Below are 16151 nucleotides of genomic sequence, written 5' to 3'. Positions count from 1 at the left end.
TACTCTGGAATGCCCTCCCGGTAACAGTTAGAGATGCTACCTCAGTAGAAGCATTTAAGTCCCATCTTAAAACTCAATTGTATAATCTAGCCTTTAAATAGACCCCCCTTTTTTAGACCAGTTGATCTGCCGTTTCTTTTCTTCTCTCCTCTTCTCCCCTGTCCCTTGCGAGGGGGAGTTGCATAGGTCCGGTGGCCATGGATGAAGTGCTGGCTGTCCAGAGTCGGGACCCCGGGTGGACCACTAGCCTGTGCATCGGTTGGGGACATCTCTGCGCTGCTGACCCGTCTCCGCTCGGGATGGTTTCCTGTTGGCCCCGCTGTGGACTGGACTCCCGCTGATGTGTTGGATCCACTGTGGACTGGACTTTCACAATGTTATGTCAGACCCACTCGACATCCGTTGCTTTCGGTCTCCCCTAGAGGGGGGGGTTACCCACATATGCGGTCCTCTCCAAGGTTTCTCATAGTCATTCACCGACGTCCCACTGGGGTGAGTTTTTCCTTGCCCGTATGTGGGCTCTGTACCGAGGATGTCGTTGTGGCTTGTACAGCCCTTTGAGACACTTGTGATTTAGGGCTATATAAATAAACATTGATTGATTGATTGATATATGTTACTTATAGTTAAAGGGGCTGTTTGCAACTTGCTTAAAGTTTGTTTTTTTTTTAAATGTACCAGAAAATAAAGCAAAACAACCCTCGGCTAGCTTATGTTAACATCAGTGGTTTAAAAGAACATTTTCTTTTAATGTCTATATTTTTCCACAATGACTAATTCTATTACCGGTAAATAAAAATTGTTCGTTGGCCCGAGTAATAAAGCTGGTATTCATGGCTGTAATTTACAGCTGTCTCTCGTACACACACAAAAGGAGTCTAAAAAAAAGCAACAAACAGTTCTCAGTCATGGCAGAAAACTTGACCCCAATTCTGCCTGTACACAGGCAGGCTGAGAAAAAACAGTTCAAGAAAAAGTAGCAGCCAAAAAGCGATGTTAAAGGCCTACTGAAACCCACTACTACCGACCGCGCAGTCTGATAGTTTATATATCAATGATGAAATCTTAACATTATAACACATGCCAATACGGCCGGGTTAACTTATAAAGTGACATTTTAAATTTGCCGCTAAACTTCCGGTTCGAAACGCCTCTGAGGATGACGTATGCGCGTGACGTAGCCCGGGGAACACGGGTATGCCTTCCACATTGAAGCCAATACGAAAAAGCTCTGTTTTCATTTTATAATTCCGCAGTATTCTGGACATCTGTGTTCGTGAATCTGTTGCAATTATGTTCATTGCATTATGGAGAAAGAAGCTGAGCAAGCAAAGAAGAAAGTTGTCGGTGCGAAACGGACGTATTTTTCGAACGAAGTCAGCAACAACAGTACACAGCCGGCGCGTCTTTGTTTACATTCCCGAAAGATGCAGTCAAGATGGAAGACCTCGGATAACAGAGACTCTAACCAGGAGGACTTTTGACTTCAATACACAGACGCCTGTAGAGAACTGGGACAACACAGACTCTTACCAGGATTACTTTGATTTGGATGACAAAGACGCAGACGTGCTACCGTGAGTATGCAGCTTTGGCTTCTAAACATTTGATCGCTTGACCGTATGTGCGCAACTTTTTTTTTTGCGTATGTACGTAACTTTTTTTAAATATATAAGCTTTATGAACCTTGGGTTAGGTGAACGGTCTTTTGGGCTGAGTGATTGTGTGTGTTGATCAGGTGTTTGAATTGTATTGGCGTGTTCTATGGAGCTAGGAGCTAGCATAGGAGCTAGGAGTTAGCATAACAAAGACTTAGGTGTTTTTATGCAGGATTAATTTGTGTCATATTAAATATAAGCCTGGTTGTGTTGTGGCTAATAGAGTAAATATATGTCTTGTGTTTATTTACTGTTTTAGTCATTCCCAGCTGAGATCCAGGTACCGTGAGTATGCAGCCTTGGCTGCTAAACATTTGATAGCTTGACCGTATGTGCGCGTCACGTACGTAACTTTTTTAAAATATATAAGCTTTATGAACATTGGGTTAGGTGAACTGTCTTTTGGGCTGAGTGATTGTGTGTGTTGATCAGGTGTTTGAATTGTATTGGCGTGTTCTATGGAGCTAGGAGCTAGCAGAGGAGCTAGGAGTTAGCATAACAAACACGTAGGTGTTTTTATGCAGGATTAATTTGTGGCATATTAAATATAAGCCTGGTTGTGTTGTGGCTAATAGAGTATATATATATGTCTTGTGTTTATTTACTGTTGTAGTCATTCCCAGCTGAATATCAGGTACCGTGAGTATGCAGCCTTGGCTGCTAAACATTTGATAGCTTGACCGTATGTGCGCGTCACGTACGTAACTATTTAAAAATATATAAGCTTTATGAACCTTGGGTTAGGTGAACGGTCTTTTGGGCTGAGTGATTGTGTGTGTTGATCAGGTGTTTGAATTGTATTGGCGCGTTCTATGGAGCTAGGAGCTAGCAGAGGAGCTAGGAGCTAGCATAACAAACACGTAGGTGTTTTTATGCAGGATTAATTTGTGGCATATTAAATATAAGCCTGGTTGTGTTGTGGCTAATAGAGTATATATATGTATTGTGTTTATTTACTGTTGTAGTCATTCCCAGCTGAATATCAGGTCACCCCCGGCTCTCACAGCATCTTCCCTATCTGAATAGCTTCAACTCCCCACTAGTCCTTCACTTGCACTTTACTCATCCACAAATCTTTCATCCTCGCTCAAATTAATGGGGAAATTGTCGCTTTCTCGGTCCGAATCTCTCTCACTTCATGCGGCCATCATTGTAAACAATAGGGAACTTTGCGTATATGTTCAATTGACTACGTCACGCTACTTCCGGTAGGGGCAAGCCTTTTTTTATCAGATACCAAAAGTTGCGATCTTTATCGTCGTTGTTCTATACTAAATCCTTTCAGCAAAAATATGGCAATATCGCGAAATGATCAAGTATGACACATAGAATAGATCTGCTATCCCCGTTTAAATAAAAAAAATTCATTTCAGTAGGCCTTTAACAGTTAGAAGTAACTAGACTTAGTGCTGTGCAATATTAAGATATATATTGTACTACGATATAAAAATATCTATCGTACGATTTAATTCTCTATTGTACTGAATTGTATTCTAATTTTAATGACTGGACTGCGGCTCATGCTACGGCTAATGTAACTGTAGCAACACTGTTATTTTGCAAGAGCCTTTTTTAATTTAAGGAACTTTACGGCGAGAGCAAAGGTGAGCATAGATGTCAACACTGCACATACGGCAGTTACAATGGAAGCTACACCAACAAAACCCTCAAAAAAATTGGTTCCAAGAGGAGAGAGGAACTATTTTGTTTGGATTAAAAATAGCAGACACCGACTGAACAACTCTAGGCTTATCTGCAAAACATTGCCGCCAACTAGTTGTTGCGGGCAACTCGACGAATCGTTGCTAACGACTTGACTGCGTCTAACATTTTCTACCACTTGAAAACAAAACATGAAGATTAGTACAGACACTGTTAAAATGTGACCTCAAAACTAAATTGTGATGAAAATGAAAAAAAATCAAATAAGCCTTAGAAAGACGTGTTATCCAAAGGCAACATCTATGAAAAGCTGTCCTGCAGACACAGAGAAATTACAAATTACATCTCTTAACTCATATTTGTAGACATGATTTAGTATACAAAGTGGAAAAGAAGGTCTGGTAGCCTGGTACCAACAATAATGTCATGTTTTTTTTAATTGTCATGTCCTTTTTATGATTTTAAGAAAACAAATACTATTGTGATTAGGGCTGGGCGATATATCGAATATACTCGATATATCGCGGGTACGTCTCTGTGCAATATAGAAAATTACTATATCGTGAGTATTCGAGTATACGTTCTCACGCAGTTGCTTTTAGCTGCAGGCATTACACTACAGGCTCTTCTTACTCTTTCTTGTCTCTCCTTCTCACAGAGAGATAAAACAAGTGCACCTTCTTACCTACGTCACATACTGTCGCGCTTGCAACGTCATACGCCCTCGCGGAGCAGGGAGGTAGCGGAATGGGTAACGTTAGCTGTGGCAGGTGGTGCTAGCGGAGCGGTGCAAGTGGTAATACGAGAGAGAGAAGGTGCCAATCTGGTATCAAATGGAGGAAGAAGAATTAATTCCCAAGAAGTCAAGTATGCGGCAAAAGCGTTGCTACAAAAAGTAGCAGCACTACTAATTTGTAGCATCATTTAAAAAATCACCCGCTAGAGAATGAAGAGTGCTTAAAACTCCGCATGTCAACACACCCACAAAAAGCTGAAGCAACCAGCACTGACAATTGAGCCTGGCGTCTTCCATTTCCACATCAACACCGTATGATAAAATTGTCAAAAACAGAAGGAGGTAACGTCTGCAGTAACCTACTACATAGCGAAGGAAATACACAATTTGATTTCCTATTATGCAGCAAATTTTTATTTTAAATTTTTTAAAATATCTTGTGTGACATCATGCGCAAAAGTGCACTTTATCTGTTTTAAAACATTGTAGTGGCATTCTGTACAAAAAGTGCACTTTAAGTTACTGTTGTTTTGATATGTCATCTTAGTGACATCATGCACAAAAGTGCACTAATAGCTTGTTTTAAAATGTCTGACAATCTTGCACGTTCTGTTTTGAAATTACATGAATGTTTGCACCACTGCTTAATAACTGTTTAATAAACACAGTTTAGACTTAGTTGTGATTTCCCTCTCTGCATGAAAGTTTAAAATTAGCATATATTAATGCAGTATGAACAATAATGTTTTAATGTAGACACATAGAATCATCATACTGCTGTGATTATATACATCAAGTGTTCATTCAAGGCTGAGGCAAAATATCGAGATATATATCGTGTATTGTGACATGGCATAAAAATATTGAGATATTAATAAAAGGCCATATCGCCCAGCCCTAATTGTGATATATATCATTATAGGGAAATAAAATTAACAATATTGGGATATATATTTTTGTCCATAACAGACAGCACTACAAAAACTGATTCAATATATTACCATTATTTCCTTTGGGAAAATGTTTCAACTCTAAATCAGGAGTCTTCAACGTTTTCCTGGCCGAGGACAGGACAAGACAAGCCAAGCACTCCATATCTTGTATAAAATTGTGTTTTAAATTAATCTGGTCCTAAAGACCCCTCCTCAATGGAGGGTAAGGTGAAGTATAGGTCAGTCCTCTGGTTATTAACGAGTTCAATTCCTAGACAATAATGTAAGCCAAATTTTAGTGTAAGTCGGATTTATACCTAAAATACATATAAACTTACTCCTAAGTCAGTTACACTGTTCACAAAACATATTATGGATTTTTATAAGACACAAATAAATCATTTATTACAAATATTAAATGGAACAATAATACAAAGACAACAACTCCTTTCAGTATGTAAGTTACTTTTCTGAAAAAATTATTTACATCCATGTCTCTCATTGTAATGTCACACACTACATTTGTCAAGCGCTCCAAAGCCAGTAGGTTTAACATTTAGTGGAAGAGGAAATGCTCATTTAAATGAAAGGTTACCAACCCCTGCTCTAGAGCTTCCCTGAGCCAGCCAACACTGTAGAGGGTGGTGAAAGCTGCTCAGAAGATTATCGGGAGCAGCTTTCCCACCACCACCACCACAGACATCTTCATCAGCAGATATAAAAAGAGGGCTCTCTGCATCGCCAAAGATTCCACCCACGCTGCACACCCTCTCTTTAATCCCCTACCCTCAGGGACATCCAAAGTAGGACCACCAGACTGAGAAACAGCTTCTTTCCAAAAGCTGCCAGCCTGCTGAACTCCGATGGTGCTATGTAGCATACTAATCTTCAACTCCAACCCCCCTCCTCATCCCTGCACGAGGAACATTTAACTTGCACATATGTCCCAACTCTGTTGAACTGGGCTTTTATTTGGTTTGCTGTCATTGTTTTCACATTCTATTTGCACTACAGGATCACTATCTATTCCATTTTTTATTCCTATAATTATCATATTCTATTGAAATTAATATGTACATATTATCGTTCCTGTAGTACTTACTGGGCTATAAGTCTGGGATATCAGATACACATTTTCATGTGTCTCATGACCAATTTCCTTGAATTATTGAATGACATGATGCAATATGGCAAATGGCAAATCCACATGGACAGTCATTAAAAAGAATACTGTAAATGCATGACATGTGAATGGAAAAATAGTACCAAAAAAAATGTATTTGCTCTGACTACTGGAGTGGCGCCACTGAACCAACTAGTGGAGATGTTTACTCCATTGCATAAGCTGAGTAAACTCACGGTGACACACCTAACTAAATGCAATGTATGCCACACCCCAGACACTGGAACAGAAAGTTAAAACTGCTTTTGCTGCTGTAGGGGATATACAAAGTTAGCACACCTCTGTTAAAAATATTAATATAAAAGGTATTTTCGGCACACAAAAAAACAGTAGTTGGCACGGCATTGTTTATTTCTTTTAGAAATGCTAAACATTGTGTTAATTTCCTTGACCAATAATTTGTGTCCCAGTTAACGTCAACAACCTATTCTCCCCTGACGATAAAGAAACAACACAAATACACGTTGACTATAAGACGATAACCAAATTAACTGATATTTTACTCAATGATTTAAAAAAAGAGGAACATGTTGAAAAAAATGAAATCCAATCATATTTAATTTTGTCTTGCAGATGGGTGGGACAAGTTCGAAATATATCGAATCACAGCTCTTTAGCAGCATATATATGAGAAAGGGGCTGGGAGTAGGAGAGCCAATCAGATGCTTTTCCTTGTAAACTGAGGAAGTTGGGATTTTTCACCACCAAAACCAAAATCTATAACATGTGCCACATCGTAATATGTGTACATCTAGGAAAAAGTGAAGAGGACACATTTCGTCTTTAATGCTAGGATGGCATCAGCAGGTGTGCCATCCATCATGACAGCTACACAACTGCAGGTTAAAGCTAATTCTACCGTATTACTTCTATACAAAAAAATTATAAAGCAATTTTTTCTGCCTCAAGGAATCATTTATTTAATTGTAACTCTAAAGACATGACACATTTTAATGTAGTCCAACACGCTTAAGTCACACGCACCAAAAAGATAAAGTTGATGCACCGTTACCTATTTATTTGAGGCGAACATTAACAAATGAGAGGGACAAGCGGTAGAATATGGATGGATGACGTTTGCCACGCCACATGTGTGTATTTGATGCTTCAGATTGTTCTGCGCTCATAAACAAATTATGATGAAAACATGCATCGTAACTCCGTTTAACAACACAAATACAAAACTGCTTTGTCAGAGACATAGCATAAACATTTTTAAAAAGTGCCTGAAAGATATCCATTGGCATTGACCTGTGGGGTAACAAAATACTGATTACACAATTCCTGACCATAAGATCATGTTACTTTGTGTTAAACGCTTTGCAGGTAATCTAAATAAAGGTGCTTTTAAATAAACTTAAAAGAGGCCTTGTCTTTTATACTTTATATTTTAGTTGACTAAGTGTACTGTTGTTTTAGCTGTCTAAAATGTGATGTAATTCTGTTGACTAAACTAAAATGTAATTAATTTAGATGACAAAAATTTGACTAAAACTAAAAACACATGTTCACCAAAAGCCTAAAATATAAACTAAATTAAAAACTACGGATTTAATGGTAATGTAGATGCCGCGGTATTTAGGTGTCAAAGTCTTCACAATACAGACGTGACGTTATCAAACAAAAACTTGGTGTGTAATTTTTGTTCTGGCGCTTCAGCGTTGGCCGGGTCTGAAAATAAACTACATCTCCCACAATCCTCTGCGCAGCGCGTGACCGGCAAGGAGGCGGCGTGGAATGCCGTAAGCAGAAGATGAAGTGTGTTCGTAGTACATGAGAGAACACATTTTTTGGACATTTCCTGTGTATCCATAACTGTTTGAGTTATGTTGCTAACAAACACACAAACCAAACCTGGCGAAAACATAACCTCTTTGGCGGAGGTAAGAAAATCTGCATTCTGCAAAGTAAAGCACACCACTTTTGTCTCAAGCGTTTTCAAGGCGACACAGAGCAAGCTGGTCACGTCGCAGCTCACGGAGGGAAATCTCCTGAAAACAACTCTACACCGCAAGAAATAAGAGTAAACTGAAAACTTGTTTGATACATTTTCAATCCATCCATTTTTTACCCCTTGTCTCTCTCGATGTCGCAGGGCTTCAGCCTTTTGTGACTTGAATATTAACCAAATATTAGTGATATTGCTATTATAAGCGCTAACACAGAAACTATTTATAGCTGTGCCGTGATCACGAGCTTATGTTCCAATGTTGACATGATCGACTAATCAGCTGCTCCTTCATTTCCTTTCCTCGTCAAACTTTATTGTAGATCATAAATCATGTCTATCACCTGCATAGTAGAAGGACGAAGACGTATTCTGTTAAGTTGGTACACTTTGACAGCCAATTTAGACTTGGAAATGGCAAAAACGACACGAAAAGACGCCTGGTTACTTCCTCCTTTTCCTCGCAAGGATTATGAGTCATCCTAGCAGCCGGCATCCTAATGACAGCAGACCTTATACAGTAAGTGATGTTGTATTATGTCTGTTGGCTCTCATAAAGAGTGCAGGGAGCAGTGATGAGTTGAAAAAAAAATCAAACGCGGTGATGAGTTTTTTTAATTAATGAGCAAAATACGTAAATATTACATATGATTAATGTGCCAGTTATTACATTAGATGTATATTTATATTTACAGCATGTATATAAAACCTTAATGGAGGTGTTTGGATGTTGTTTTAAGGGCTTTATAGGCAGAATACAGCAGCTCCCATAGGCTCCATTGTAAGCTGACTTTTGATGACATTTTTTTTTACTATTTAGAATACATGAAAAAAACACATCTGTCGTCATGTCTTGTATAATGATTGTGAACGATTGGCAAAATTCCCCAAAAAAGCGCAGTTCTCCTTTAATGCTACCTTTTGTCATGTATTTTACAAAACTCAACCAGTGAAGTTGGCACGTTGTGTAAATCGTAAATAAGAACAGAATACAACGATTTGCACATCCTTTTCAACCTATTTTCAATTGAATAGACTGCAAAGACAAGATACTTAACGTTCGAACTGGAAAACTTTGTTATTTTTTGCAAATATTAGCTCATTTGGAATTTGACGCCTGCAACATGTTTCAAAAAAGCTGGCACAAGTGGCAAAAAAGACTTAGAAAGTTGAGGAATGCTCATCAAACACTTATTTGGAACATCCCACAGGTGAACACGCTAATTGGGAACAGGTGGGTGCCACGATTGGGTATAAAAGCAGCTTCCATGAAATGCTCAGTTGTTCACAAACAAGGATGGGGCAAGGGTCACCACTTTGTGAACAAATGCGTGAGCAAATTGTCAAACAGTTTAAGAACAACATTTCTCAAGGAGCTATTGCAAGGAATGTACGCCAAAGTGAGGAAGATCATAGTCGCACAGTAAAGTCACTTACTTTGCGCTGACCACAGAACCGTAGATGTGTGTGACAGTCCATTACATCGTCGACTGGGAATTAAAAAGTGCCTGCATGCAAATTTATTTTTTATCCGAGTTTGATACATTTTGTATTATTTGCACAGTTATGTTATTTTATGTATAAAAAATATTTTTCTATTTTATGTCAACCTTTTTTGTTTTTCTATTTTATTTATGTTATGTAATTATGTGCTACTTAAACAGTTTATTTTCTATGCTTTTAATACCCATCTGGACAAACTGGGTTAATAAAAGTGTCACTGACTGTTTACAGTACAGTTGTCATTCAGTTCAATTAAGAATTTCAGTGAATTTTGATCAAAAATTAATATCTTTATATGTATATTTTCACCGGAAAATATATCGAGATATATATTGAATATCGAGTTTAAGTAAAAATATATCGAGATATACTTTTACGTTCATATATCGCCCAGCCCTAGTATGGATCCTGTTGATGTTGGAATACTGACTCCCATAGCGTACACAAAAAAACATGTTTCTTGTGCCTCACCAAGGCTAGATTTTGGGCAGTATGTTTCATTTACACAAGTGTGAGACACCTGAGACTTAATGTACATGTGTTAAACAGTACCTTTAATGCCATCATTGAGTGTTTTTCTGTAAATAAATGATAAATGGGTTGTACTTGTATAGCGCTTTTCTACCTTCAAGGTACTCAAAGCGCTTTGACAGTATTTCCACATTCACCCATTCACACACACATTCACACACTGATGGCGGGAGCTGCCATGCAAGGCGCTAACCGGCAGCCATCAGAGGCAAAGGGTGAAGTGTCTTGCCCAAGGACACAACAGACGTGACTAGGAAGGTAGAAGGTGGGAACTTCTATGTACAAAAAAACATATATTTATAGTTAAATATTTAATTTTAAATAGGGCTGTACTTAACTGTATTAATTTGTATTTGCATTTGTTTGTAGCAGTTACGTATGTTATGATATAAAAATGGCATATCAGTTATTGTTCAAATTAATGTTATCATTACTGTTATGGTATTGTTGAATGTGTTCAAAAAGTATTATATACACACAGAAATATTTTAACCAAAGTTATTTATTTAAATAAACAATTATAGAAACAATATACTTTCCTTGGCAGAGGAAAAATGTAATATTGTTCTGGATTCTCATTTGAGTGTTTACATATGTCATTTTCTTCAGTTTTAATTTGTAAAGGTATTAAAGTGTTTCTTAATTATCAAGGCTCCCAATGAGCAAGGCAAACAGGGTTGCCTCTTCACTTTTGGATTATGTGACATAACATGGGTGTTGTAGTCCACGTATGGATCTACCACTCTGTCCTAAGAGAGCACAGCCTGTAAGCTCAATGTGCACAATTGAATAGCTTAGTTGCTCAGACAGCATACACATTTATATTTGGGTATGACATTCCTAAGTGGGAAGACCCTAATGTGACTTGTATTTATGTTATCATTTAAAGATTGATGGTGATTAGCTTGCTAGCTGCTTCTGTGAGAAATTAGGTCTATCACCCATTAGTTTATCCAAGTGTGGTAACTATTAACAGTTTTACGATAATTAAAATTTGAAATGGTAACACTAACCGTCTGGAATTTTACTGCATTTTATCAATAATCTTGGTAATCGTTGCATCCCGAGTAGACATCTAGTGTATCATGGTTATTTACCTTAAAAATGCCAACCCAGTCCTTTGGATGTGGTTTGAGGAACTGTGTGAGGGTATAGTGACACTCCAGGGCAGCATGAGGCAGGTAGCTTTTCCCTACATTCTGGAAGATGACGTGGGCAAAGTTTGATGTGTCCATGTTGTTGTCTAATGAAAGTCCTTCCAGGATCAGCGCCATGAATCAGTCAACATTGGATAAAACTGAAATGACATAACAGACATATGACAAAAATAGTATACGTAAGATTTAATATTTCTTATACATTTCACTCAAAACTTCAAAGATATTCGATTACTGTGGCATGATCACTAATCTCATATCAGTCTTGACATTCTTCCAGATATCTTTTCATGACTGGGTTAAAGTTACACTTTGTGTTGCTGGTTTGGTAATGTATCTCCATGAATGCAAGGCAGGGTTCAGAAAAAGCAATCATGGGAGAGGTATTGTGTTTCAAATGTCAACAATCTTTCTCCAAGCTTACCATCAATCCAAACCCAAATACAGTTGTGGTCAAAAGTTTACCTACACTTGTAAAGAACATAATGTCATGGCTGTCTTTTGAGTTTCCAAATTTTAATTTCTACAACTTTCATTTTTTTGTGATAGAGTGATTGGAGCACATACTTGTTGGTCACAAAAAACATTGGGTCTACTGAAAATGTGACCAAATCTGACCACAGAACTTTCCTCTAGAAGGTCTTATCTTTGTCCATGTGATGTCAGATGAAACAAAAATTGAGCTGTTTGGTCACAATACCCAGCAATATGTTTGGAGGAGAAAATGTGAGGCCTTTAATCCCAGGAACACTACTCTTACCGTCAAGCATGGTGCTGGTAGTATTATGTTTTGCTGCCAACGGAACTGATGCTTAACAGAGAGTAAATGGGACAATGAAAAAAGGAAGACTACCTCCAAATTCTTCAGGACAACCTAAAATCATCAGCCCGGAGGTTGGGTCTTGGGCACAGTTGAGTGTTCCAACAGGACAATGACCCCAAACACACGTCAAAAGTGGTAAAGGAATGGCTAAATCAGGCTACAATTAAGGTTTTACAATGGCCTTCCCAAAGTCCTGACTTAAACGTGTGGACAATGCTGAAGAAACAAGTCCATGTCAGAAAACCAAAATATTTAGCTGAACTGCACCAATTTTCATCATCATCATCATTTCTTTTTATTCCTTTCATGAAAATGCATATATACAAACCATATACAGTTGACACTTTCATTGTTTTTTGTTTCTTATACATTTCCATGATCAGAAAGGAGCAGATGGAAGAATACTATTCTTATATTTATCTGCCCCCTTTTTAACACAAATTATTTTAGATGACTTTATCACTGTTCTCTCCACAAACACCCGAACTCCAAAATACTTTTAATTTTCGTTTAAGCATTTTCAAAATGACACGTCCAATCAAAATCAAAAATCAGTTTGATATAATTCCAGTTGTCTCTTTTTGTAACTCTTTTTAAATTCAAAGATATTCTTGCAACTTTTTAAGTCTTTGTCTAGAGAATTCCATGCTTTCACACCAGCAACAAACAAGGACATTTGCTTCAAATTTGTTCGCACTCTTGGATGTTTAAAATCATACGGCCTTCTGTGGTTCTCATCTTCAGACGTGAACACAAATAACTTTATTTCTAGCTTTGAACATCACTAATAGAGTATACAATTCTACAATGTCTTATAGTTTTTGTTAAGAGGAGTGGGCAAAAATTCAACTAGAAGCTTGTAGATGGCTATCAAAAGCGCCTTATTGCAGTGAAACTTGCCAAGGGACATGTAACCAAATAATAACATTGCTGTATGTGTACTTTTGATCCAGCAGATTTGGTCACATTTTCAGTAGACCCATAATAAAGTCATAAAAGAACCAACCTTCATGAATGTTTTTTGTGACAAACAAATATGTGCTCCAATCACACTATCACAAACAAATAAGAGTTGTATAAATTATTGGAAACTCAAGACAGCAATGACATTATGTTCTTTACAAGTGTATGTAAACTTTTGATCGCGACTGTACATGCACTCTCATCGGTATTTTTTAAAGTACACGTCTTACAACTCTCTGAACACAAAGCGTTGTGGGTTAGGCAGTGTTTACTATTCATCAAACAGATAATATTAAAAATAGTTCCAAGTGTTTAAAATGGTTAAGAACTAAGCCTAATATAATAATACGTTTTTATTACATCCCTTGATGTTAATAAAGAACACTGACACGACGTGTTATAACTTATATACATCTAAGTGATTACTTTGAACCAAAGACACACTTTATTAGTTCATAGTTTGCAAACATATATGTTATGCCCAATTCAGTTGGTCCTCCAGCAGCTGACTTTTATGTATGATAATATCTTTATTCTACAAATGTGATAATTGTCAGACATTTTTAAAACTCTCTGTCATGTTAACAGCAGGGCGAGGCCTGGAGAGATTACACAAACTGTAGGCTATGCTAGGTCTGTCGCGGCAAGACTGCGCATTCGTTGTACAAAGACAGACGATTTAAAACGAAAACGTTGCTCTACTAGAGATGAAAACACGTCCAATATGTAACAGATGAACAAAAATGATTTCTTACTACTGTCACAACGACTTTTAGAGGACACGGTTAGCTAACGTCAACAGTTAGCAAAAAGCCGACTCTCGAGTTAGCGCTTACAAAAGCCATGTCAAACACAAACTATTTCACCAAAAACAAACGGCAACTAAATCATGAAAAAATAAACTCCAAACATACCCAGTTGCCATGTTTGAACAGCGATTGAAATGCAAATGTAACATAAAAGCCAATGTCGACGCAGTTCGGCGCTTGCCCGTGTCCTTTTCCTGGAACAACAACAATACTACGTCATTTCCGGGAAAGACACTCGCGTTGGCGACCTCGGCTCGACATCAAAGAAACACAAACATTTTATTTCCAACAATTAAATAAAATACTCAGAATTATAAAAACACCAAATTGTATCAGCATGTTTAAGCCACGATTAAGACGTTATAAATTAAAACTAAAATAATAACGTGAGTAAAATATACGGTTTAACATTCTCTTTGTGGGGAAACTTGTGACTTAATTTGTATGATTTTAAGCGTAACCAATTTAAGTGTGACTGTGTTGTAGACTGTAGACAAAAACGAATACATTCAATTATAAATACAGTATAAACCAGGGGTCCCCAAACTTTTTGACTCGGGGGCCGCATTGGGTTAAAACAATTTGGCCGGGGGCCGGGCTGTATATATATATATATATATATATATATATATATATATATATATATATATATACATATATATATATATATATATATATATATACAAACCCCGTTTCCATATGAGTTGGGAAATTGTGTTAGATGTAAATATAAACGGAATACAATGATTTGCAAATCATTTTCAACCCATATTCAGTTGAATATGCTACAAAGACAACATATTTAATGTTCAAACTGATAAACTTTTTTTTTTTTGCAAATAATCATTAACTTTAGAATTTGATGCCAGCAACACGTGACAAAGAAGTTGGGAAAGGTGGCAATAAATACTGATAAAGTTGAGGAATGCTCATCAAACACTTATTTGGAACATCCCACAGGTGAACAGGCAAATTGGGAACAGGTGGGTGCCATGATCGGGTATAAAAGTAGATTCCATGAAATGCTCAGTCATTCACAAACAAGGATGGGGCGAGGGTCACCACTTATTCAACAAATGCATGAGCAAATTGTTGAACAGTTTAAGAAAAACCTTTCTCAACCAGCTATTGCAAGGAATTTAGGGATTTCACCATCTACGGTCCGTAATATCATCAAAGGGTTCAGAGAATCTGGAGAAATCACTGCACGTAAGCAGCTAAGCCTGTGACCTTCGATCCCTCAGGCTGTACTGCATCAACAAGCGACATCAGTGTGTAAAGGATATCACCACATGGGCTCAGGAACACTTCAGAAAACCCACTGTCAGTAACTACAGTTGGTCGCTACATCTGTAAGTGGAAGTTAAAACTCTCCTATGCAAGGCGAAAACCGTTTATCAACAACACCCAGAAACGCCGTCGGCTTCGTTGGGCCTGAGCTCATCTAAGATGGACTGATACAAAGTGGAAAAGTGTTCTGTGGTCTGACGAGTCCACATTTCAAATTGTTTTTGGAAACTGTGGACGCCATGTCCTCCCGACCAAAGAGGAAAAGAACCATCCGGATTGTTATAGGCGCAAAGTTGAAAAGCCAGCATCTGTGATGGTATGGGGGTGTATTAGTGCCCAAGACATGGGTAACTTACACATCTGTGAAGGCGCCATTAATGCTGAAAGGTACATACAGGTTTTGGAGCAACATATGTTGCCATCCAAGCAACGTTACCATGGACGCTCCTGCTTATTTCAGCAAGACAATGCCAAGCCACGTGTTACATCAACGTGGCTTCATAGTAAAAGAGTGCGGGTACTAGACTGACTTGCCTGTAGTCCAGACCTGTCTCCCATTGAAAATGTGTGGCGCATTATGAAGCCTAAAATACCACAACGGAGACCCCCGGACTGTTGAACAACTTAAGCTGTACATCAAGCAAGAATGGGAAAGAATTCCACCTGAGAAGCTTAAAAAATGTGTCTCCTCAGTTCCCAAACGTTTATTGAGTGTTGTTAAAAGGAAAGGCCATGTAACACAGTGGTGAACATGCCCTTTCCCAACTACTTTGGCACGTGTTGCAGCCATGAAATTCTAAGTTAATTATTATTTGTAAAAAAAAAAAAAGTTTATGAGTTTGAACATCAAATATCTTGTCTTTGTAGTGCATTCAATTGAATATGGGTTGAAAAGGATTTGCAAATCATTGTATTCCGTTTATATTAAAAATGGGACCCGTTTCCCTCCCTGCTTG

The 16151-nt window shown here is 37.8% G+C and overlaps 1 protein-coding gene across 4 annotated transcripts in view; it reads right to left on the bottom strand.

The window, feature by feature from the left end:
- tax1bp1b (Tax1 (human T-cell leukemia virus type I) binding protein 1b) overlaps positions 1–14145 on the bottom strand; it is a 48700-nt gene extending 34555 nt beyond the window's left edge. For all 4 annotated transcript variants that reach the window (XM_062063035.1, XM_062063036.1, XM_062063038.1 and 1 more), the window contains exons 1-2: positions 14011–14145; positions 11251–11450 (exon numbers count right to left, since the gene is read on the bottom strand). In XM_062063035.1, coding sequence (XP_061919019.1) covers positions 11251–11427 — 177 coding nt within the window. In that variant the 5' untranslated portion in view covers positions 11428–11450; positions 14011–14145. The remainder of the gene's footprint in view (positions 1–11250; positions 11451–14010) is intronic.
- Positions 14146–16151: the final 2006 nt, after the last annotated feature.

This window comes from Entelurus aequoreus, linkage group LG11 (assembly GCF_033978785.1).
Source record: "Entelurus aequoreus isolate RoL-2023_Sb linkage group LG11, RoL_Eaeq_v1.1, whole genome shotgun sequence".
Lineage (NCBI taxonomy): Eukaryota > Metazoa > Chordata > Actinopteri > Syngnathiformes > Syngnathidae > Entelurus > Entelurus aequoreus.
Note: the sequence above shows the minus strand (reverse complement) of the source record. Positions and strands in the feature narration are given on the sequence as shown.